Raw genomic sequence first — 25,126 nt, 5'->3', positions numbered from 1 at the left:
TGACAGCTTGTAAGCAAAAAAAAAAAACGCACTGCCTGATCACACTTCCCCAAACCCAGAGGGAGTTAACACATCCCAGAGCAAAGGCAGCACACACATTCGCAAGCCTTTAACATTCATGTTCTGCTGCACCAAGCGGGGCAATCCAAGTTGTGATTATTTTGCTTTCCCAAGTTTCTACGTCTTTCAGCTGCAAGAGTAATTATAAAGCAGACAGCAGACCCACACTCAGTACATACCTGCCTGGAATAAAATTAACTTCACTTTTTGTATTTAAGCGGAAGGGAATATAATTATGTTACTACCTGTAGTGAGAAATTATAGGTTATTTCTGCTAACAAGTGTGTGAGGGGCACAGAGGAGTATCTGCATGATTACAAAGCTGTTAGAATATTTTTGTGACTCAGAGGTCACAGTAACTGTACAGACATTTAAATGTGGAAGTGCTAATGCCTTACTAAACAAGTCAGGAGAAAGCAAGCCCAGGATCCGTTCTCTAAATTTCCTTCACTAGCTCTGTAACCGAGCTGAGCTATCAATTCATTCCCTAGAATATTTTTCCAGGGAATGTTTAGGCATCTTTACACAAAAGACAGAGTTAAACAGTGCAACTCACTGCCACAGCTGCTCAAAATATTAACAAGGAAATGTGAAATCAAAAGGCAATTACATGAGCTCCAAGAAAAAGCCACCACTGGTTAAAGACACCTCTAGAAATCAAAAATGTGTTTGAGATATAGCAAACAAATCCATAAAATACATAAGCTTCCCTGCTTACTGATCAGCTTTTTACATTCCTGCTGGTTTTAGCCATGGACCAGAAATCCACTCTACAGGAATCATACAAAGAACAGACACGCTCTGCTGTACGAAGCTTACAACATAATGACAAGACACAAGTACATCCATTTAAACTAAAAATGCAGAAAACGCAAGCTCTGAATTCTAACTTCATTTTTGTGCCCAACAGCTTCTCCACCACACATACAAGCGCACGTGCAAACTTGGCTTATTTTAAGCGATGTTTAAAGTTCACACTAAGTGGCTTACTGAAGGCAGGCACTGGCAGCACTCTGCTGATGCCTGAGCTAGGAATGCTAAGGTAATACAGCTACTCGGGTAGCCAGATCGGGGGTTGTAGCCCACATACTGTTTTGTGCTGCTGTGAAGTCTCTGACACTGCAATAAAGGGAAGACCATAGCTCTCGTGGTAGGACCAAGGACATGTTAACAAAGAACTCCCCAGAAACAAACAAAAACCAAAGATGTTCAAGAGGACACATTACAGGTAACTTCCCAGGCAAACACTACAGAAATGAGACACCTTCTGCTCAGGGACACACCACAACACGTAGAGCTCCTTACACATAAAGCCAGCTCTTCCAATTTTGCTAGTTTACAAGAAGTTAGATGGAATATACAGCAAGTTAGATGGAATGCTACCTCAAGCACAGCAGCTTCCAGACCAGTGGTTTGTCAGTTTTTATTGTGCTAACTCCCAAACGTTAACAGAAAAAAAAGCTCACCTTCAGCCTCTTGAGCAACCACTGCATGAGGCCCTGCTGCGCAGCTTCTGTGCACATCTCTGGTCGGAACTCTGCCATGTTCTCCACGATCGCTGAGAAGAAAGGCACAGAAAGCATGCATTTCCCCCATCCACAGTTCAGCTTGCACCTGTATCAACACAGCTTTGCCAGGTCCTTTCTAGGGCCGCACTGTTTTTGTTGAAGTTGCATCCTATTTGCAACGCTCTATTTTTTGAGTGAGACTTCAGCTGGGGTGTATGACGCTGTCTCACTGCTTTGGGTGACACCAGCTCTTGCTGGAAGCAGCCTAGGATACCTGCCCTTTACTGAAGTAACAATGCTCACTGCACAAAAAAAACACACAAGATTTTACTGCTGCTGTGCAGGAACAGAAGTCCAAAACTAGTTTCCAGTCTGCCTCATTCTTCCAGTCCCTGGGAAGGACAAAGATTCATAGGGATTACTGTCCTGAATGACTGAAAGGTGGGGATGATGGTCTCAGTGTTAATAAACGAAACACGTTGCAAAACAGTTACTGTGCTGTGCAAAGACTGAGGAACAGAGGGGTAATAATGATGTAATTGTATGAAATGCAACCGTTTTACTACCTGAAAGTTAAATATATTGGTAAGAAACAGCACACACAACCGAGCAGAGCTCACAGACAAGTACACAGAAAATACGTGGTCAGTAGAGCATCCATTCTAGTCCAGTACACAGAATTTCATCTGTGTATGTGCACATTAACATAACGGCTCTGGGAAGAGGCACCTCACCACTGCTCGTGCAACAAATGCTAGCTGAAGGGGTTAGACTTCACCGTGAGTTACAATTGTGCTTGAATGAATCCTGCACTAGGGTCTCTACCTCAGTGTTGGCAGCTCAAGGGCAGGGCAGGTAAGAAGGAAAGGAGGGGGTGGGATAGCCCTCCCTCCCCACGTTGTACAAGAGGGGCAAAGAAGCGAGAGGCTGTGCAGCAGCCACTTACCTAGCGTGTTGTGGACACCATCAGCTTCCTCCTTCACACTTTCATCCAGGCGCTCTAAATTCTGGACCAGTAATGCCACAACTTGGCCCTCCACCTAAATCACCGTGGTCACGGGAGAGAAAAACATGAGAGAAGACTGAGAAAAGGAAAAGAGAGGAAGAAGTGGAGGGAGGAAGGTCTAAAACAAAAAATAATCAATAAGCCCTACTGGAACATCCTGCTAGACATGATTCTGGTCGGGAGACAGTAACAACCTTGCTCTAAAATCTCAGAAGCAGCAAAGGATTCGCCAAACAAATCTGCCACTATGATTGTCTTAATTAAACAACTTTAGGTTTCAGATTGAACAGAAAAACATCTGGAGGAAAAAACAAACCTTGTCACAAACTTATTTCCCGCATCAACCCTGATTGATTTATAATCCCACAGAGTTCTCAAATGCCAGGCACCACAAAGCACCTCACTCTAGCTAGCTCTCAGCTCTGCGAGCAGTTCCACTTTCAACGTCTTACCACTGGCCTGTCTACATGTTTGTTATACCCTCCACCTTAATAGGTGCAAGAAGCTGAAGGCACAATGCTCACGCATGCAGATTCAAAGCTTAGTAAAATGAAGGCGCCACGTTGCCTCCAGAGAGCTAACAAAACCCCGACAGCAAAGCCAGAGCAAGAGCAGGAATCTACACGGGCAGCGGAGGTTGCAGCCCTCTCGCCACAAGTCTGCTCTTAAAGCTGGAATTGGACAGAGTCCAGCTTGACTTCAGCTAACCCCCTATTGTGGAGCTAAGCTTGGAAGAGTTGAACAAAATAAGATTTGCAATTCAAAACTCTTAACTAGTTTTGTGCTCAGTGAAGCCAGGGAAAAAAATACAAACCTCAGCTGCTGGGGAAGGCAGCGCAGCAATCTTGTCAGATAACCTCACACATTACACTGACTTTTTTTAAAGTAATCTAAAAAGCAGATATCCAAACTTGTCTCCCAGGATATGCCAGACTTGTTTCTTCCAGAGAGAACAATAAAACATCTAAAACTTGGCTATTATCAGTGAGTTGGTGACAAGGCAAACAGAGAAAGAACTTCGCTTGATTTACCACAGAAAACATCTTCCCTACCAGTCCTCTCTGCCACTTCATTCATCCAGCAAGCCTTCCGTGAAGGCAGAGTAATTAAGAGCAGCCAAGAGGCCAGCTGGAGGAACCGAGCTCCCGGCCACTGTCATTAACCTTTGGAGGTAACAGCGGCTGGACGAGAGGGATTGCAGGAGAAAGCACGGCAGCCAAACAACAGGAAAACAATAATTCTCCCTCGTTCAATTTCAACACAGCAGTTACAGGACAAGACAGCCACAATGTTTCACAAGCGCAGCAATTCACCAACGGAAGCTGCCTGAAGGTAGAACAGACTTTGAGATCTAAGTTCTGCTGGACATCCCTTCTCTGAAGAGTGCTTCTGCTCAGCTTGGCACCCTCCTGCAGCCGAGGAGCAGGAGGCATGCAGCACAAATGCCAAGACACCAGGAACTGCACCGACACAGAAGATGAGAGGCACCCAAGGGAGTTAATCAGGTAGAGAGCATTTAAGACCAAGCAATGTGTCTGCTGCTGCACATAGATCACTGTACAGGGTCACTTCATCTCTGTGGCACAAAGATCATTAAATGTAAACTCTCCACCACCCTTAAAATGCATTAGCTCTGTTACATGAAAACTTCCAAGCTTGCAAAAAAAAAAAAGCATAACCTCACTATAGGGACATTCCACGTTTCAAAAACAAATCATCAGGCTTGAAACAGGAGTTACTGGGTCGTAGTACACCGGTCTAAGCAAGAGGTCAGACTGAAAGGTCACAATGGCCCTGCTGTCCTTCATATAACAATCTGAAGTCATAAATTTCCGGGTAAACAGAGATCACCCTTCCCGCAAGAAGGAAGAAAAACACAGATCAAGCCCCAGATTTCAGTAAGAGGCTGTCCAAGTCACAAACATTTCAATAAAAGGCTGCCCAAGTCACTTCATTCTTCCTCCCTGCATGAAAAAACCTCCCAGCCTACACAAGTTTTGAAGTAAGAGCGCGTGCCTTCCCCAAACGAAGAGGTCTAACAGCACGCGACATCCTGCTCCTTACACTCTGGCATTCTGTTCCAAAGGCCTGCTGTGCGCCTCAGTACAGCACTTCAGCTACAACGAGCATACAGCAGAAGCAGCTAACTGCATCATGGTGTTGGCAACATAAATAAGCACAGCTGCAGAAAACAGGGGAGCTCGGAGCATCCAGTGCTGTGCTGTATACGGCAGGTGTTCAGCCAGTAAAATCACATGGAGCTTACTACTCACCAGCGCATCGATGAGGACTTCAGCTCCTTCTTCACTCTCATGGAGAGTATCTATATCGGTCAGTTCCTGAAGCAAGTCTACCACAGCTATGGAAACATGTGCTGGATGTTAAGGACAACCAGGACGGCAGCAGACACGCAGTAACAAAAGAGCATTGCTCCTAGGCTAGCGAGCTCCTGACTGGACCCAGAACTGGCAGCTCGTTAGGGCACAGGAACACTGGACCCAAGGGTACAGGGACTACTACAGCAGCCTTCATGAACACCAGATTCAGGGGATCCTGACAGCTAGGAACGACAGAAACAATCATCACCGTGTGCTTCCTGTGCTAGGCAATTTCACTGTTGCTTGATGACACTTTTAATTTTTAAATCAAAACTCCTATAGTTGGCATAACTAGGCATCATCTTTCATTGTCAGGATCGAACATAACAAAAGAGAAATGCATTATAATAATCTGATTTGGGTGTTATTCTCTCAGTGATCCCCCTGCTAACCTGACAGCACACGCCTAACAAGGCCAAGGCCACCGCGTGGAGCAGCAGCAATAACCCCCTCCTGCCTGGCCCAATTAAGGCAGCGTGCTCCTCTAACCACGTCCCTCACAGGAGCAGCATCGTTTCTGCCAGCCCAATTTTCACTCATTAACACTGGGCTGCATAACACACGGTTCCCCTGACTGCTACACAGCTCTCTGGTACAACGAGACGTATTCCACCTCGTTAGAGCCACTTCCCTATTCTCTCAGACACTCTGATCAATCTTGCCCAATTCCCACCGGGGTAGAACAGGGTATGCAGCTTCCTGCATGTCCTATATAACAACTTTGTGATGAATCTCTTTAAAATTCACAGGCTAACAAACCAGCCTCCCAGCTCTCCTATTTGTGCATTTGCTCAGGCACACAAGGAGCAGTAGGAGAAGGATTTGTATACATCTTTCCTTAGCAGGGTGATAGTTGCAACTTATCTAGTCTCAGGAAAGACTGTCAGAGAGCTGCTTGTTCCAGTCCCAAGTTAACCTATGTACAGCTCTGCTGACGGTGTTTATTAGTATGACTGCTGCTTTCATCACACTTTACAGCAATCCTTAACCGAGCCAAAGCTATCTGTACATTTTCAGGACAGGTAGATGTCACTTACAGTTGCTAATGCCATCAGGAACTCAACCAGAAGGGTGTCACGCCGTACTGGGCAGGCAGCCACTCGTGCTTGTATAAAAACATTGTCAGGGGAGCCAGGGCACAAGTTTGGAAGGCAGTGTGGAGCACAACTCAATAAGCAGGTTAAGAGAAAATAACCTGCCTTGCTTTTATGCTGCAAGGAATCAATTATTAAGCACCAAAAGCTGGAGGAACAGGCCAGTAGGAACCTCGTGAAGTAGGACAAATCCAAGCCCTGACTCTGGGATGGAGCAAAGCCATGCGCTGGGGCTGTCCGTGGAGGTGACAGCTCTGCAGAAAAGAATCTGGAAGTTCTGGAGAAGATGAGTCAGCAGCAGCACGCCACTGCAGCAGCAACGGCTAATTGCAGGCTGCACTGCATCCTCATGAACAAAATCAGCAGGCCAAGAGAAGGACCTTCTCTTACCTGCTGCTTGGCACTCATGGAGCAACATCCTGAATGTTTTGTTCAGCTGTGGGCGCGCCCAGTACAGTACTGGGCTCATTAGAGCACAGGACCCCCTACAACTGTCAGGGGATTAGCAGATGACACACGAGGCAACTGAGGGAATGGGGCTTGTTCAACCCATGTCAGAGATAAGGTAGGATCTAACTGAATCATAAAGGCTACTGCTTCCTGTTAGGTGCTACACGGAAGACTGAGCCAGATTTTTCTGATGGTGAGCAGCAAAAAAATCAAAGTTATAGCAAAAGAAATTCAAGCTAGATTTTCAAAGTCTTCTGAAGAAGCATATCCAGAGATGCAGTGGAATCTCCATCTTTAGAGAGAATTAAGATTCAACTTAACAAGAACCTGATCTAGCTTAAAAGTTGGTCCTGCTAAAAGAGGATTGGGCCAGAAACCTCCTATTGCCCCTTCCAGTTTACATTACTCCACGATTCTACCATGTTTCCAACAGATGTACCCACACCTCAGAGGGCATTCCCATCTAGGGAGCTTCTGTGGAGGCTTCCCATGAGCACACCAGCTGTCCTACGTAATTTAGGAGATGGAAAAACAACTTTGTTTCAAGCTTTCCTGTCTTTAATTAAATCTTGTCAGCGACCACCTTCCATTCACACGCTTTGTGTGAAACTAGCTCAATCTCTGATTCAGCAGGTTATTTCTACTCTCCCTTGGACACTGTTTTTCTCTTTGCATTAGTTCCTCTAGACACTACATTTAAATCACGTCTGAAGAGCCATTTGCTTAGAGCTCTCCTGAAGAATCTTTTTCAATTTGTTTTAACAAAGTCATTAGAAAACTTGAGCTGTACCAATTTCATTACACATCTAGATGCTTCAATTTAAGTGTTTCTCTTCTCTATACAGGCAGCAGCACAGGGAAGAGGCATTACTACAGCCTGTGTCCTGCTTCCTACAGATCTGAAAACACTTCAGCAGCTTTATAAGAACTCAGTTTTCTCCCAAAATTGCAATCCACAGGCCCTAACCTAACAGACAGACAAGTTGCAAACCAAGTTTAAAAAAGTTTGGTGGAAAAACAGACAAGTCCTCACCTCCAGCTGTGACTCTAGGACACAACTTCTCATAACAAAAGGATGAAGTTGTATTCCTGTGCACTCCAGATACAAATCAGCCCAGCTAGCGCAAGCAAAAATCACTTCCTTGTGAATGAGAAATTCAAAGATACCCTGTTAAAACCGTGCACATAGTTCACAAAAAGCCTGCGGTGTCCAGCAAAAAAATAAGAGTAATGAAACTCTGGTGCCCACGGAACTGGTTACGCATCACAGGCATTTCCCATGTACAAGAGTAAATTGTTAACAACCGTTTACTTGAGAGTGATTTTCATTGCAGATCACAGATAAAGAAAGCAGTGGCATTTGCTGTTTTGCATGGACAATATGCTACCACATCAAGGTTAAGCTAAATACAAGTTAAAATAGCCAAGCACAAGGATTTTTAAAACTAACAGCGCTTTTCACTTAAAAAAAGGTACAAACTCAGTGCAGCGGGGGAAAAAAAAGAGAAAAACATGTAGTCTGTGAAAGCAGGATATGAGATGACAGAAAAGTCTGCTGAAAGCCTCTCATGAGAGAGCTGCTGTAACCACTGAAGGATATCTGTGTTGTCGTGTCCAAGCAGCCCGAGAAGAGACTGCACAGCATTCAGCTCCACCAGCAGGTGGTACAGGTCCGGCATCGTCGCGATCACATGCATTTCCTGAATGATGTCATTTAGATCCAATTCCGATTCCATGAACCTGAGGCAAGACAAAAAATAAAAAGCACATGAATTGTGGTCAGCAGACACAGCCCTTCACCACAGAGAACAACGCCTTCCCCAAGGCCCCAGGTAAGACTGAGTCACCCCAGCTGCACATGGCCCCAGCATCTGATGCTCCATCATCGCATCAAATGACTGAATCCAGACTTCCTACAAGCAGTTTGTGCCCCACCCTGTCCTACATCTGCCCCTTTACTTTACTCAGGTAGCAGGATAAACCTTCCTACTATATCATTTATATAGTAAAACGAGTGGATTTGTTCCAATCCTATAAATCAGTTACAGAACCATAGAGATTATAACTACACATAAAGAAAACCTTGCATATGACATAAATACTCCAGCGATGCACCTCCCCTACCTACTCCATACTGACACGTGCGTTGTCTTACTCTGAAGACCATAAAAGAATTTAGACAAAGGAAAGAACACTACACTGGACAAAAAAAAATACTGGCATTCAAGTGTAGGCAGAAATTCATTTAGCATGAATAACAGAAGAAGAGGCTCGCTGGCAGTGCAGGTGTGGCAAGGAGCATCCTGAAGAGCCTCTGGCTTTCAGAGCCCACCCAGCCATCTGGCCCACGGCATCGGAGAGCTCCGTCAGTACAAAGCAGTCCCCTCCGCACACGGAGCGCTGCCTGCATACAGAAGCACCGCGCCTTCCCAGCCAAATCAGCACACAAAATGATGACGTGACACCCTGCTTAATTTGGGAAGCAGAACTCACAGCCCCGGGATCAAGCTTTCAGCCCAGCCCCCGGTATCTACCACCTGCCTGCCAGCGAGAAAAAGCAGCACTGCTCAAAGCAGCGCGAAGAAGGAACCCCCCTGAAAAAGGAGAGACTTGGAGCACGGCCGATGATTCTCTGATGCCAACTGCTAATAAGACTGGCGTCAGCTTACACTTTTGAAAACAAAGCAACTTATTTAGATACGTAAAAGGAAAAAAAAAAAATCACAAAACCTTATTTAATGTTTGTACTCCCAAAACAAAACCAGCATAGCCTACAATTTTAGGACTGAAATTTCACAGTCTTTCATATTAACAATAAGAGTTTAATGAACTAAATCTTCTCCCTTTATTGCTATTTATTTTCTTTATGCCACAACTGCAAGTGATTTTTTTTAAACCATATACCCGTCTCTACCAGAAGTCTCGATAACGTCATTTCTAATTAATAAAGTTAGTTTCAAATATAATTGATAAGAACAACATGGCAATAACAGCTATTATGTAAGTTTTATGGAACTGAAAACATCTGTATTTTCAAGAAATTGATTTAGGGCTGAAACGTAAAAGCAAAGGCAACAAATGGTAATGCAGAGGGGCCAAGCATGATCTTACTTCTCTGGATTGTCCGGAAACTTGATCCGCAGCTCCTGGTTTTTGTAAGATCGCTTCTCAAAGGTGAGAATCATCTTTTTCACTGAACTCTCATCCAAAGGTTCCTCCTAACAAAATTGAAAGGCAGAAACCAGAGCTTACCACTTGGATGGAAGGAACAATTCCCTGGCGTGCAGCAAACGGGAGCGCAGCAGCTGCGGTGGGACCGCAGTCAGGCCCCGACGCTTTGGGTGCAGCGAGCAACAAACCCCGAGCGCTGGCCACCTCGCTGCAGAAAGCTGGCAGAACTCACACCATCGCTATTCATTTATCGACTCGCTGCAGCTTTGACCTAAGCAAGCTCTGCAGAGCAAACCCTTGTAAATTGGGGTTTAATAAACCAGAGGTTTACCGGGAGGCTTTTTTGCCAGAAGAACCAGAAGAGCTTCCCGACATGTTCTGAATCCAAGTATCAGTGAACAAAAACAGTGTTTTGCTGTGACCTTACGTGGCGCCACCAGTGCCTCGTGAAGCTTTCTGCTTCTGACATATTACAGTAAATTTCCATTAACAGCTTAAGCCCACAGGTAGTTTCCTTTCAGAAGTCCATTGTGCCTTTTCTTTTTGTAGGTCTACATTTAACTGTCTGTAATTTATGATCTTTTGTATTTTTCTCACTCGGATAAGCTTTCACTTCTATTTTAAAGTCTTTTTCTAAAGAAAAAAAAAAATCAATATTTTACTCTAGTACTTTCTTTTTATTTTGGAAAGTCTTCCAAAGCATTTCTCAGCTGGCATTATACATTTACTGTATGTTAGTAGCACACCCTTAGCTACCTCCCTGTTACTTCCTTTCCTGCTTTTAATGTCCTACTTCTAATTAAATATTGCTATCCTAGATTTTCTTGTGTAAGCTCTTCCTTCTTCTCTTTTCAACTATTTTATAACCACTACCACAGAGAATTTCTCAAAACAGAAAACAAACCAGGCCTATTCACACCTTATGCCAAGCTGCGTGCCCTGCTCGCTGTTAAGTCGAGTTGTTCCTGGTATTAAGGACTCTTTACGCAGTGACTCAAAGCAGCAATCTTCTCTGAGATCAACAAAGTACCAACTTCTTTAGCAAACTGCATTCCAATAATAACAGCAGTCCATGCAATGATCATTAAAGACTTCAATTATTATTGGGATTTCCTACTTCCTCATGTTCAGCCTGCCTCAGCACTTCACAGCTCACCTCACCATCCCGTTCAAGTAATCAGTGCTACAGCACCCAACCCATATTCCTCCTTCAGGGGAATTTCAATCCACCAAGGGACTGTTGCAGACGCTGACATTGCTTCTCTCTATTTTATTTGACTCTTTTTTTTAATATATATCACTGTAACATCTCCATTAGGATGTGCTTTTTATGCATTCCACGTTACAGTGTCCTACAGATTAGCCTCCTTCCATCAATTTTACTGAAAAAGAATATTCTGATGGCACATGGATTAACGGTGTTCCAAGATAATAAGCAAGAGATTTGGGTTCCAAAGAAACCTCGGACCCCAGCCCTTCAGATGCCTGGATGGGAGAACTTCACTTGACAAAGACTTGCACACGGCAGGAAACCAGAAGACTCTAGCCAGGCAGCAGGACTCTTGGCTGCATCCGTTCACCCTGCAGCTCAAACACTACAGAAACCCTGCGTTATCTTTCTCAAGTAGCAGCAGCAACTGTAACGGCAATAGCTCACCATAACAAAAACAAACAAGGGAGATTTTCAGAGATGAACGCTAGCAATGCTGTACGCAAAGGACAGGGATATTTTACAGAGCTACATGATTCTGCAGTGGTGAGTATGCTTTTTTATTTTTAAATCAAACAGGACACAGGCAGCAGGAAACAAATATCTCCTAGATTTATACCAATCCATGTGTCACATTTATAAAGTGATCTTTTCCCTGGCCCTTGGCAGAAAGGCCAGTGCTGCATTGGATTTCTGTCTCCAAGGCTTGAAATCATTTACCCTTGACAGCTGCTACCCCCTCCTCTGACCCAAGACCTTTCTCGTGTAGGAGAACGTTTATTTGCTGCTGCAGCATAGCTGGATGGAAGGGGAGAGGGAGAGAAGCTATGTGGCAGGGGGTACTGATAAAGAATAACGGAGTTAGAAAACTATTTAGAATCTAGAAAGTATTTCCTAAATATATAATTTAAAAGGTTAATTGTGTATTCCTAACCTAAAACAGAAAAGAATTGAAAGCTTTTTTTTATTATTAATATTATCCCCCCCCAGTCACCTTCTTTAGACCTTCAGAGGCTATCTGTGAAAGCAAAACCACCTCCTTCAGTTACACAAGGCATGCGCCATGGTATGAAGCGGAGGTCACGGCGAAGGGATCTAGCTTCTGCCTATTTCCCGTAGGACACTAGCGCTTTACCTCCTCCTCTTCCTCTTCCCCATCCCTCTCGATTATCTGAAGAAGCTTCTTCTTCTCATCATCTGTTTCTTCCAGCGCCACGGACTCCTCCTCCCTGTGACGGCCGTGCTCTCGTGCACTAGCTTGTTTCCGACGTGCTTTGATTTCTTCCTCCTCCTCATCGCGGGGCCTTTTTGTCCCTCGGTTAGGCTGAAGGCAGAGAAACGAGGTGAATGAACACAAGCCTCCTGAGACCCTGACAAACCAGAACAGCAATACTACCAGAACACTGAGGAAATTCTAACACGTTATTTAAAACATTTGCTTACACAATGCTTAACTCTGAAAAGTGGAGAGGAAATTAATTTAGCGAGGTGTAACGGCACATGATGAGGTGAATCTCTGCCAGCAGCTATGTCAACATCCTCCCGTGTTTGCTCTATGGACACGACTCGTGGGAAGGGGTCTGCATGGAACAGGTCAGTACTCCACAGACAAGAGGTGGTCAGACTGAACTGCTCAGTGGTGGCACAGGGACAGCCCTAAGGGTCCGCAATCAATCAGCTGAGACAATCTCATGTTTTACACGCTCAGGCATACGGCAGTGAAAGAGGATTTTTCTCCCCGATAGTACATGAGCTTATGCTGAACTCACGCACGCCTCCTAATTCCCCTTGGCTTCCCCCATCCCCGTGTCTAAGGGTTGCCAACAGTGAGTGCAGAATCAAAGCTCGCTGTAACGCATGCGAGTCAGGAGTGTTGTTGCTGCTGCAGTTCTGCAGGGGTTTGGCACCAGATAAAGCAGCGATTTGCTTGGAACAACCTATTATTTTATCCTATAATTTCCACTTAATAGACAAAATTAAACATAATTCGCCAGGGACAAGAAAAAGTCCATTAACTCTAGTCCCATGTTTTAATTCAGCCAAAAGGGGATGAAAGCATTTGAAATAGCAGGAAAAACTCTCTTCAAAAATCAACGAAACGATTAAATTTGGTCTTGCTCACATTTTTTTTGAAGGACAACCAGGCAGGAATAGCAGCATTCTATGCTCTGTAGCTACAGGAAAGGAGAGCTTAATTCATTATTGTTTAACAAGTTTGTGTTAAACACGGAAAACAGAAAGTCAAAACATTCGAGCTTCCTATCAGCCGCTCGAGTTGCCTGGAAGATGATTTCCCGTTTTATTAGCTCTAACACTTGCCCAGCCCATTTCAGCATGCATTGTCTGGCACCATGAGCCAGCTCCTCCGCTTTGGGGGCCCCTTTGCCTAAAATCACACGAGTCACACCATGTTTGATGACCACAGGGTCTGCTTTCCACTGAGACTGACCCGAAGTCAGGAAGAATCCAAGAGAACCTATGAACAAAGCGCAGAGGGAGCAGGCGAGCCAGACAGAGAGAGCAGGGCGCGTTCTGGGGGTATCCCTGCTGTCACCTCTGGGCAAGGTGCCGAACCAGCGCTCCCCAAAGCCGGGCTCACAGAAGCTCGGGGGCAGCGTACAGCCAGAGCCAGGTGCCTGCTCCCAGCCAGACCTCCTCAAACCCGCTGGTTATCCGCCTTCTCCCTGCAGCTGCTCTGCTGTTTCCATCACAGACGAGACGCTCCTGACTTAAGCTCTCCTGCAGCGCTCCCGTGCACTCTTAAAGCAGTTCCCGAGCTCATAATTCAATAGCTGTGAAGCAGCAGCATGCCTGGAGATCCTTCAAAATGAAAAAGTTATTTGCTTGGAGTGTGGGGTTTTTTTTTCCTTAAGCAGATTCCCGTTACTTATCTTCTGGGCACATTAAAATATAATTTCACGTAGATCAATTTCGAAACAAATACATCACTGCCAAAACCCAATACTTTAAACCATTCCCAAGCAATTAGCAACCCCATTAAAGGAAAGAAAAGAAGAAAGAGATGCTTCTAAATGACATCATCTAAGGAAAAATCTTCAGTAAATAGATATTCCTTACTCCGTGCCCTCAGCAGCACACAGGTTTCTGTCCTTCTGCTTCCTGCTCAGTAGCGCCCAATTCATTCTGAACTTGCTCTGACAGATTCACATTACAGCCACACACAGAAATTAGCGACCTAAGTCCTGGCATTCACGGGAAGAAACCTTGCAACATTTGCCTTGGATGTTCCTCATTTAAAGTCTCAGAAAATCATTCCTTGCTCTCATTTCTGAGCATTAAAAAAGAACCAAAAAAACCCCACAGATAAGATAAGACTGAGACTGCAGTGAAGGCCCACAGGAGCTGGTGGTTTGTCAGACACAAAGCAATGTAGCATGGCCAGGGACTCTATCACCAGAACAAAACCTAAATTAAAACTCCATCATGAAACCAAGCCCATTTCCTCTCAGTACACAAGCCCACAGCAGCAGCAGTTACGTCCTGTCTCCGTCTCAATTATTTTATCCTTTTTTGTATTTATGCATTGCTGGGGAGAGGGATCTTGTGTAACACGCCCCAGCAGTCGTTAGGATGCGTTATGGCAGCGCCCAGCACGCAGCCATTAGCGCTGCCGACGGATTGGCAAGAGGCAGTAATTGAATTCCCAGGCAAGCCTTATTAAGCAGGCATTAAGGTTTTTCCTTTTGTTATTGATGCTTTGCTAAACCTTGCTGGGAATATTGCGGCTTCCACCCCGCACTGGTAAAACCAAGAAATCACGGCTCAGTGCGACACCGGTGGTCCTGCTCCCGTCACAGGACAGCTCGGCCACCCGCCGCTGATTTAGGACCTGCATCACACTTCTGCTCCTTGCATTCGTACCCCGCAGGACCGTCAGCGACCACAGCCATTAAGCCCATCCATAGCTGGGCTCCGACGGGTGCGCGTTGTTAAGCAGCCCCATTCTTGGTGTCTGAACACATTTGTTTAAATAATTTCATAGCTTCGCACACATCTACTTCAGTGTTAGCTTTCTGGCAGAGCAGGGCAAGTTAATTGTTTAATAAATAAAAGGTGGGCTTGTGTTACTGCGCTGTGCTGAGGTGCATTTGGCAAGAAGCTGGAATTCATTACGAAGCGCACAAGGAAAGCATTTTTAAATTGCATTATTAGTTAAGCTTAATTTTGTTCTTATTGAATGCAGCCCATCCACAGAAATTTCTTCAGGAGACATTTCCAGTTAAATCTGACACTGCTCCCACCACACACACACACAAAATAGGAAAGGGTTTAAAAAAACAACAGCTAATTTTCATTAAATGCAATAAATTAAAATCTGTTGATTGGTAAAGAAGGAATCTGTCCCTCCGCTGTCCCCCAGCTGCAGTTGCTCTGGGGATTAAGCGAGGTGTCCCAACCCTTTGTCACAGCCCGGGGTTGGGAGCCCCGGGTGGCAGAGCCCTCGTCCCCACCGGTACGGGGCTTGAGCAGCAGGAACGCGAGTGCTCCCCTGGCGGGCTGAGCAGGGGACAAGAATTGTGCCCTAAACCGATTCAGGGCCCTGCCTCGTCTTCCCCACAGCAGCGATAACGCAGCAGAGCCAAGACAAAACGCCCTTGGGAAGGTGGAAGCATCGTTCAGACCCAGCCTTCATCATCAGGAGGCTTCAGAGAAGTCTCACAAAAGGAGCCTCACGTTACTGGGACATCTGTTTTGTAAGTAACCTCGTTACTGCGGAGCTCTGAAATTATTTGCTAATGAAATCTGAAATCAATCTCCAGTGATGCAGCTCCTCCCGAGGCCGTGTCTCAGCCAGCTGCAAGCTGCCCAACAGAGCTGCTGCAGAAAACCGCCCGCTAGCTGCCAGGTCAGGGACCCGAAAGCAAGCCCCAGATCTCCAGAGGGATCCTCACGGAATTCTTGATTTTGTTTGCAGCACTTGTGACAAATCCAGCTCCCACCAATCTTACTTCTGGTCTCTGCTCCTGGAGCACAGCACCCTGCCCGGCCCACTGCCAGCTGGGAGAGTGGCTGGAGGAACAGCCGGGGGCCTCTGGGTGCTCCTCCACACCCCATCACACCACCGAGGGCAACGGCAACGAGAGCCCTGCGCAGGCTGCACCCACACGGCGCAGGTTATTCCTGGAGGAGAACTAATCCCTTTCCTCCCCCCAGGCTGTGGGCACACAGCTCCTCGAGGCAGCCTGCCACCGTCAGAAGCCCACGGCTCAGGAAAAGGCAGGAGAGCAAAGCCTGAAGCTTCCTCTCCCCATCCCACATCAGAGCTACCACACAAAAATCAGAACCAAAGCCGTACATAACGGCAAGGAGAGCTGAAATCGTTCCCTTTACTCCTTCCCCAGAGAACTGAGGGAGAGGTCTGAAAGCAGCCGGAGCTGGCTTTGTCCCGAGCCACCCACTGGCATCAGAAACCAGGCCCGGGGATGTGGGCACGGTGTCTCTGTGCAGAGCAGCAGCAGGATTTAACCAGCAGTTTAGGCCATCTGCGAGTGTTTTGCAGCTCCACATAAAGTTTATGGGTTCCTGAGCTTTGCACAAGCTGCCAGCTGCAGGACCCTGCTGCTCTGTAGCTCCTCACCACAGGAGGCTCCTTCCCCGCTCCGACAGCCGCTTGGTGCCAGCCCGCGGCACGGTGCCCGAGGTCTCCCGGGGTTGGCACCGGGGCAGAACAGCTTTTTGACCAGGCAAGAGCACAAATTCGGCATTCAGAGGACACAGACTTGAAGCAATACAAGATAAAGGAAGGGTTTGGGTTGCTTTTTGCTGAGGGAAGCCAAGAAGGCCAACTCATTGCAGCAAGAGACTAAAATCAGGCAGCACCCAGCGCCCAGCCCCTCTGCCAGCCGCGGCCTCCCCACAGCAAGGACGGATGCAGACGTCCTGAACCCTCACAGCTCTCCAGCTGAGGGGAGGGAACCAGAGCTCAGCTGCAGCTAACCTTAGAACAGACAAAACTGGAGCAGTCGGGAGCTGGCTCGTGAGCCCCTCACTGCGTGGGCGCTGGTGAAACCTGCGGTGTCCACCTCCTGCTTCTACCTTTCAGCTCCACAGAAAGGGGTCGCATTCTCGCAGGATCAGAGATCCTGACAGACAGATTCGCCTGCCTCCTTTCTCTCCCCCCCTTTCACCCTTCTGCCTGACTCTGGAAGCCTGAACCCTGTGGCACCTGATGTCCAACATTGATCCTGGAGCACTTTCCCTTCTGTTGACGTGAAACCATCTCTGTTTGCTGTCAGGTGGGAGCGCACACAGCCAGGACAGCATCTTCAATACTCAGCTGAAACCCACACAATGTTTTGGCCCACAGCTCCAGAACAAGCTCAGCAGCAAGAAAAGTCAGCGCAGCAGTACCTGGCAGTGGATCTCTACCTGCAGCTTCCGCAGGGCACAGCCCTGTGGTGCCACGAGCAGCTCCCCTGGCAGAGGGCTGCACAGGAACCAGCATGACCGAAGCATGACAGCGTGCCTTCCCTCTCAGCAAAGGCAATCCTGCAGGCTTCGCATTTGCAGAACAAGAGAAAAACAAGAAGAAACCCAAACTGGAACCTGATTGCAAATTAAAACACCAACAACAGAAGCTCAACAGAGATTTACCTTTACAGGGCTGAGGTATAAATTGTGCTGCAAAGCAAGTACACAACAGCGCCATTAAAAATAACTCTTTAGTGTTCTTCACCTCAGGTAAAGGAACGTGAAAAGCCATCATGCTCATATCATAATGAAAAGCCAACAGGAAAATCGCGTGTGGAGAGCTGCGAAGGCAGAGCCGAGCTGCGGGCAGCAGGGCCGAGCTGTGCTGTCAGTGCCACGCAGCCAGGCCCGGTGTGAGGGGCAGCAGGACGGCGCCGTCCCGGGGCTGGCACAGCCGGGAGCGGTCAGAGGATCACAGGATCACAGGATCCCCCGAGCTGGGAGGGCCCCCAGGGACCCCAACCCCGGCCCCGCGCAGCCCTACCCCAAACCCAGACCCACGGCCGGGAGCGCAGCCCAACGGCTCCTGGAGCTCCGCCGGGCTCGGGGCCGGGCTCGGGGCCCGCTGCAGCTCGCGCCCGCCCCTCGGTGCGGAGCCCCCTCCTGAGGCCCAGCCCGCGCCTCCCCCGCCTCAGCGCGGCCCCGTCGCTGGGCCCCGCGCACAGGCCGGAGCCTGCCCCTGCGGAGGGAGCTGCAGCCACAGGAGCCCCCCGCAGCCCGGTGCCGGTTCCCGGTGCCCGGTGCCGGTACCTGGTAGCTGAGCAGCTCCCCCACGTCCATGGCTCCGGCCGGGCCCCGCCGCCACCGCCTCCCGACTGTCGCCAAGCCCCGGGGCCGCGCGACACCGCGCCGGAAAGCGAGCGGCGCAGGCGCGCTGCCGGGGCGCCGCTCCGCCGGAAAGCGAGGCGGGAAGGGCGCTGCCGCAAAGCGGTGCCACATTGCCGCAAAGCGGTGCCACACTGCCGCAAAGCGAGCGTGGAGCCACGCTGCCGGAAAGCGAGGACGGTGTCTCACTGCCGGAAAGCGGCGCCACACTGTCGCAAAACAGACCCACACTGTCGCAAAGCGGCGCCCCCCGCCCCTAGCACGGGCAGGTCCCGGTGCTGTGCCCCCCCCCCCCCCCCCCCGGCCTCGCTCCGTGTCCCCGCAGCTCTCGGTGCGGCTGCCCCGTGCCCGCAGGGCTTAGGGCAGGGCGCGGAGGCCCGGTGCTGCCCGGTACCACAGCCCCGGAGCCGTGCCAGGGCGCCTGGTCCCGCGGGACACCCCCCCAGAGCCCCGACCCCTCAGTGAAGCAGCCCCCCCTCAGCTCCGCGCCTCGCCCCGCTCCCAGCCCAGGCTCCTCGGGCCCTAATTCCGAATAAATCAATGTGCCGAGTGCCCCCGGTCCCCCGGTGATTAACTAAACACACCGCGGCCCGCCGAAATTGAATTAGTGCTGTGCGCTCAGCCGTTAGGGCCCTCCCCGCGCCGCGCATATTAATGAGGGGTTATTAAGAAATGTAAATGATGCCTCAGGGGGCTGGCAGTGCGGGGGGGCGCGGGGGCTGCTGTGACAAACCATTAGGAAAACAGCCTGATTGAAGCCACTTTTTAATTATGTCAGATCTTGCTCTTTCGTGGGTGCAGCGGTGTTTCCGGATGCTTTCGGTTTTATTAAAATGAGAAAAAGGGAACAAGTTATAACTGGAATGTTAAATTAGCATTTCCAAAGCAGAAAATCCGCAGCCCTTGAGCAACCCTGGGGTGGTGGCGGCAGGGCCGGGGGCTCTGTGGGGCCGGGCCCCTGCCCACCAGTGCCCTGAGGGGGGGTCCCGCTGCCCCCAGCTCCCCTCGCAGGACCACAGCCAGGTGTAGGGAGCGGGGACTCGGCCCTCGGGCTTTTGCCCCTGGCACCGGTTTCATCCAGGCCTGAGCACAGCCCCACTGCAGCCCCCCCCCAGCTGCCGGTTCAGCATCGCTGGCCAGGGAGGAGTGAATGTGATAAAACTCATGCATTTTAACAGGGCCTCGCAAGCGCTCCCCGCGCCGCAGAATAAAAGCTGACAGGTGCAGCTGAGTTAATCAGAGTGGATAATGGAGGGAAAGAAAGAAATCTCACACCAAATTGCTGCAGAAATCATGAGCCTGGGCTCAAAAGTATCCAATTAAATGGGGATGAAGCTTAAAGGGGAAGGCTGCGGGGCTCCGAGCCCACCGCTGTGCACAGCCGGGAGGAGGCCCCGGGTTTCGGCAGGGGCCGTGTCCCCCAGGCAGGGGGTTGTGGGGGGACCATGGCGAAGCTGCCCCCTGCCCTGGGCTGCGCTGCCGCAGGAGATGGAGCCTCTCATTTCAGTGAGAGGAACGGTCCCATCCCGGTGCCATTCCTCCGAAAGTCAAAACTGGACCAAAACTTCTCGATTTGGTGCCCACGGGCCCGGCACAGCCAGAGCTGCCGCGGCCCCTGAGGAGCACTAAGCCCATCGCGCCGACAGCTTCGGGAGGGCTGGGCTCTCCAACAAGCTAAAAGATGTGCCTTTAATGTAGTCAAGGCCCATTACTGCGGCCGATGGAAATCTGCTGGCACTATAGCAGCTTTATCACTGATAAATCAGCCGGCCCAGGATGGTGAGCGCGTACAGGAGTTTGTTAGTATTCAGGTCTCTCCGCACTGATAGCTTCATAACTCCAGACTTGCCTCTTAATTGCACCCGTAAGTGTTGAAATTACTGAAGGGTAAAATGCAAATGGGCTGTAACCTTTCCGGAGCTCACCCCAGCACCACCGCGCGGGGCTCTGTGCCGAAAGGGAGGCGCTTGTGTTTTTTTCCCTTTCTCTTAATTGCCCGTAGAGCTGTGCGAGTCCTTTCCAAGGCCTCGTTACGGGAGAGGAAAAACCCTGTCTGTGGCTGCCAGCAGGTTTCACCCACACAGAGAGAGGAGAGGGGCTGTGGGGGGCTCCGCGCAGCCCCCTCGGGCCGGCCCCACCACAACAGGGTTCGGGCAGCCCCGGGGAGCAGCGGCACACGGAGCCAGGCTGTGAAGCAGCCTTCACACGTACTCGCCGCCCTGTGCCCGCACCACGGCTGGTCTGTAGGATCCGGCTGTGCCTCCGGCTGCTCTCACAGAGAGCCACGGCCCCACCGCACGCACTGCAGCAAATGGAGAGACCCCGCTGTGCCCGGCGTGCCGGCCTCAGAGCCCGGTGGCACGGTGCGGGCACGTGGCGTGGCGCAGCACAGCCGGGCACCGGGCAGAGCGCGCCCCGGGCCCGGCAGCACCGCAGGGTGATGCGGATGTGCCGGTGCAGGCGGGAGAAGCCAGCTGTGGAATTGAGGCTAATGAGAAATTCATCAACCTGCGGTTTTGCAGGCGGTGGGGAGGGGGGGACAGGGCCCAGCTAATTAAGGGGCAGCGACCTGTGAAATCAGGCTGGGGTGTGCGGGGCTGGCCAGCGGGCAGGGGGCCGGGGGCGAGGTGCCGGGGAGGGGTGCTGGGGATGCCGGTACCACGGCCGGGCTGCTCGCCCTGCCCGCGGCTGCTGCCTGCCCGCGCCGGTGCCGCTCGCTGTCCCGGCACAGCTGGAGCCTGGCGCCGAAGTGGCACCTTATTTATGGCTCTGCTTCCCCGAGTTAAACTCCAGAAAGTGTGACAATCAAAATTAAAGATTTCTCCAGAAAGCCAGCCTGGGGGGAAATCACTGGCGAGGCCGACGGAGATTTCCCAACGGTGACTTTTAAATTAAAGGGGAAAAAAAATTCTTTAATTTGGCGGCGTGCTTGGGATGCAGCTCACTGGGCACGTTATTATCCAGCTCAGCAAACGCTCCCAGAATTCGCTCACGCTCCAAATTGCCGATCTCCCGGCGAGGCAGCGCCTGCCTGGGCTGTGCCTGCGTGCACCTGGCTGTGCCCCCAGCCCCTCCCGGCTCCCCCCGCAGCACAGCGGCCAAATCTCGCTCCTGCCCAGGGCCAGCCCTGCCCAGGTGCTGCAGCCGAGCCCCAGCCCTGCCCGCGGCCCCTCCTGGCATTTAGTGCTGCAAATTAAAATGGACCAGGGGCCACGTGTGGCAGCCTGGTCGGGCATGTGTGCGTCTGCCTGCCCGCACTTGCTGCTAACGACTTTTAGCCCCTAATGAGGAGCTGGGAGGGAGCAGGGTGCAGACAGTCACACTTTCTCCGCGCCACCTCCATGCCACGCCGGGGACGTGCCCCCTCCTGTGTCCCCACGGGGCAACCCCAGGGCCTCCCCCACGCCCCATCGGCAGGGACACGACCCCTGCAACCCCTCGCCCAGGGGTGCCAGCAGTTCCCAGGCTGAGGTGGGGGCTCACAGGGGGCTTCACTGCCGCAGCCCATGCAGCTGCTGCTCCTCCCGGTGCCGGGGGCTCGTGGCACGGGGCCGAACTGGAGCGCAGGGCGCGGGAGCCGAGCCACAAGCACAGAGCAGCCGGCCCGGGCCAGCCAGCCCCGGCACAACACTTCTGCCTTTCCCCCGCCCCTCCGAGATGAAGCAATGAAATTATTTTTCTACTTGAGTAGTTTTCAATTTAGATTAAGAAAAATCTGTGCTCCGTTAGCGACGCTGCAGTAAATCACAAGCGAGCAGCACTCCGCAGCTGACAGCCCGATCGCTTATCGGATGCAAACCTTTTTTCACGTTGACAGGCTCCAAGTGTGACATTGAGCGAGGGCAGTGGCACCCGACGGGGCGATGCTGCACGGGAGGTGCCCCCCACACACACCTCGGTGGCTGTGCTGCAGCTGGCAAAAATGCCCCGGGCACGGGGGCTCCAGCAGCACGGGGCCAGCACCACCCCCCAGCGGGGCTCCAGCAGCTCGCTGCAAAACTGCCAGCAGCCAAAAAGAGCAGGGTGGGGGAAACCCAGCACCAGGCTGTGTTTAGAGACCCCACCCTTGGCTCTCCTGGGGTTACAGCTGGCAGACCTTGGGGCCCCCTCCCCAGCGGTTCCACCTCACCACGTTCCCACCGTGTCCCACCCGTCTGTGCCCGCAGCGCTGCCTGCACGGGGCAGGGGGCTCGGCCAAAATGACCACACGCTCACCTGCCCATCACACGGCAGCGACACGGCCGCACTGTGACGGTCCTCATCGCTGGGAGTGGGCCCCCATCGTGGGTCCCCATCGTGGGTCCCCATCGTGGGTCCCCATCCTTGTGCACGGCTCTGCGCTGCCACCAGCCCTGTGCCAGCACCCTGCAGGAGAGTGCCCGGGCTGGCACCATCAAAAGGAGCATTTGACAGCACACAAACCTTTTTTTTTTTTTCCCCTCTGGTTCTTCCAGCTCGTTTATCGCCTCTGCAGGGCAAGCAGAGCTGTCATTGCCTGAACCTCACTCATCCGTTTAACCTTGGGGGAAGGAACGCATTTGTGCCAGATAACATGCATCAGATGGTGGCACGGGGAGCGCCTGTAGCTGCTGGGCTCTGATGGATGGGCTACACGGGCCTCGCCTGACCTGTGCTTGTATGTTATCTGCATTGCTGCAGGAGGCTTTTCATCACGCCGACAGCTCCAGCATCACCTGCCTGGCAGCGGCTCCTCGCCAGGCGCCGGCAGCAGCGGCCAGGAGGGGCCCGGCCACGTGCCTGGGGCCGGCACCGCGGCACCACGGCCCCCACGGGAGGCGGCGAGCTGGAGAGAGGGGCTGAGAAGCTGCGGGGCCGAGGGCAGGGCTGGCACCAGGGCAGCAGGGCTGGAGCAGCCGGCGAGGGACGGCGCTGCCTGACTCCATCCCTCTGGGTGAGGACCTGGCTCCTGCCGGGGTGCCCACACCGCAGGGAGCAGTCACGGCTCTCACCCACGGGTGTCAGCAAGCCCCAGCAGTGCTGCTCTGGGGGCCATGCGCTGTGCCCCACGAGGAGCTGGCTCCAACACGGCACCGGGGCTGTGGACACTGCCCGAGCAGAGGCGAGCACAGCTCCCGGTGCCGGAGGCGGTGGAGCAAAGGCTGGGAATAAACGACTGTGTTTATGAAGCCCGTAATGTAGCCAGCAAAATCAGTCACTCAGCACAGCGCCGCCGCGCTAATGGGAGGTTATTTATGGCACTTCCCTGCTGCTGCAGGAGCTCGGCAGCCCCGGCTGCCAGACCTCGCACCCCGGCTCAGGACCCCCCCCGCATCCCGCACCCTGCGCTGGAGCTGCCCGGCCTGGGGGGTCCAGGGAGGCGGCGGGAGCTGGAGGCAGACGGGGGCTCTGCCACAGCCCCCCCGAGCTGGGGCAGCAGCAGGGGCAGCCCCAGACACTCACGGAGGGGCCGTCCAGGGGGGGCACCACGCATGCCGGGGAGCCTGGAGCCTGAGGCAGCCCTGCCAGGAGGCTGCGGTGATGGGCATGGAGGAGCAGAGGGGCGGAGGGAGAGGCCAAGCTGTGGCACTTGTCCTTTGGGTGACATTTTGCCAATGAGGGGTCCTGTGACAGTGACGGAGAGGGTACGGAGCTGGGCAGCGCAGAGCCCGGTGACAGATTAGTGCTGCCAAGCGCCGACACAGAAGCCATTTGGTGTGGGGAAATGATAGATGCTAACACTAATTTTAAACACAGGCAACCGAATTCCTCCAGACAGTCGCGGCACTCAGGATTTAGGGCACAGCTGCTGGGTTCAGATAAGGTGTGAAATCAGCCCGGCGTGCAGGGTGTTACTTAATAATGAGCGCCTCGTGATGGATGGGGGTGTCGCAGCGATATCACCTCCGCATTTGGAGCCTTCCAGATCTCTCGCCATCAATCCCGGTCCCTGCCGTGGGGAGCTGGCCCCACCGGGAAGGCCGGGTGGGCACCAGCCCTGGGGGCACAGCGGGCAGGGCCCCCCCGGCACCCACAGCTGACCCCACTCTCCTCACCCAGGGGGGTGCAGCCCCCCAGCCCCAGCTCTCACCAGTGCCTCCAGCTCCTCACCAGAGCCAGGCACAGAAGCGCTTTGTGCTCACCCTCCTCGGGCCGGCTGTGCCTCATCTCAGGACGTGCCCACGAGGACATCAGCACAGTGAGGGCTGCCACCACATCCCTCACTGCCTGCACTCGCAGCAACGTGTCCCCCCGCTGCCCCAGGACGGCCCCATCTGAGGCAGGGGGCTCTGAGCCATGCGGGCTGCGTGGGGACACGGCGCCAGCCCCAAATATTTATGGTGAAAGCAATGCTTGAAGTGGCAAGCGCTGTGCTTGTCTGTAGCATTTAATCTCTCTTCTGACCTTATAAAAAAAATCTCTTTGTGTTGAGATTTTAAATTCAGTTCTTAAATCACCCACCACAGGCTTCACACTGTATTAATTCCTCCCGGAGCAAACGGGTTCGGTGTCTGCTCTGTTCCAGTGCCACCAGCACCGGAGAGCGGGGGGGACGCGTGGCGCTTCCAGCCGCGGGAGGATGCCGGGCACAGCTGCGGCTGCAGCCCGCGAGCCTCCAAATGAGCTCGGCGGCACGCTGCCACTGATTTGGAGGTGATTGCTGCAGAGGTGAAGCATGGTCAGCTCGCCTCATTATTGTGCAAATTGCTGGAAATGCAAATCTTCGGGTGCACCTGCGGGAAAATGTATTAATAATATTACTCCTGATTAAGGTCACAGGGCACTTCTTGCTTGTACAGCGAAGCCTGGGCTCCCTTTCCTCTTCTGAATCTAATCGTCGGTTTATTTTTATATCGGTGACTTTGGAGTCCTTAGGAGATACTTTATATTTGAAAATCCTCTCTCGCAATCACTTGACAAAGCCCAGGCTGAAGCACGGGGCTCCCCTGCTCACTGCCTCAGGACCGGACCCT

The 25,126-nt window shown here is 51.6% G+C and overlaps 1 protein-coding gene across 1 annotated transcript in view; it reads right to left on the bottom strand.

Moving 5' to 3' along the window:
• The window catches only part of CTNNBL1 (catenin beta like 1), a 46,463-nt gene extending 28,241 nt beyond the window's left edge, over positions 1–18,222 (bottom strand). Inside the window, 8 exon segments of the mRNA XM_084538110.1 lie at positions 1,527–1,618; positions 2,515–2,608; positions 4,848–4,933; positions 8,087–8,094; positions 8,096–8,236; positions 9,608–9,714; positions 12,013–12,201; positions 18,120–18,222. Of these exon segments, the coding sequence (XP_084394236.1) occupies positions 1,527–1,618; positions 2,515–2,608; positions 4,848–4,933; positions 8,087–8,094; positions 8,096–8,236; positions 9,608–9,714; positions 12,013–12,201; positions 18,120–18,149 (747 nt within the window). The 5' untranslated portion in view covers positions 18,150–18,222.
• Between the last annotated feature and the right edge of the window lie 6,904 nt (positions 18,223–25,126).

Source organism: Aythya ferina (assembly GCF_964211825.1).
Source record: "Aythya ferina genome assembly, chromosome: 16".
Lineage (NCBI taxonomy): Eukaryota > Metazoa > Chordata > Aves > Anseriformes > Anatidae > Aythya > Aythya ferina.
The sequence above is the reverse complement of the archived record's forward strand: the minus strand, read 5'-3'. Positions and strand labels throughout refer to the sequence as shown.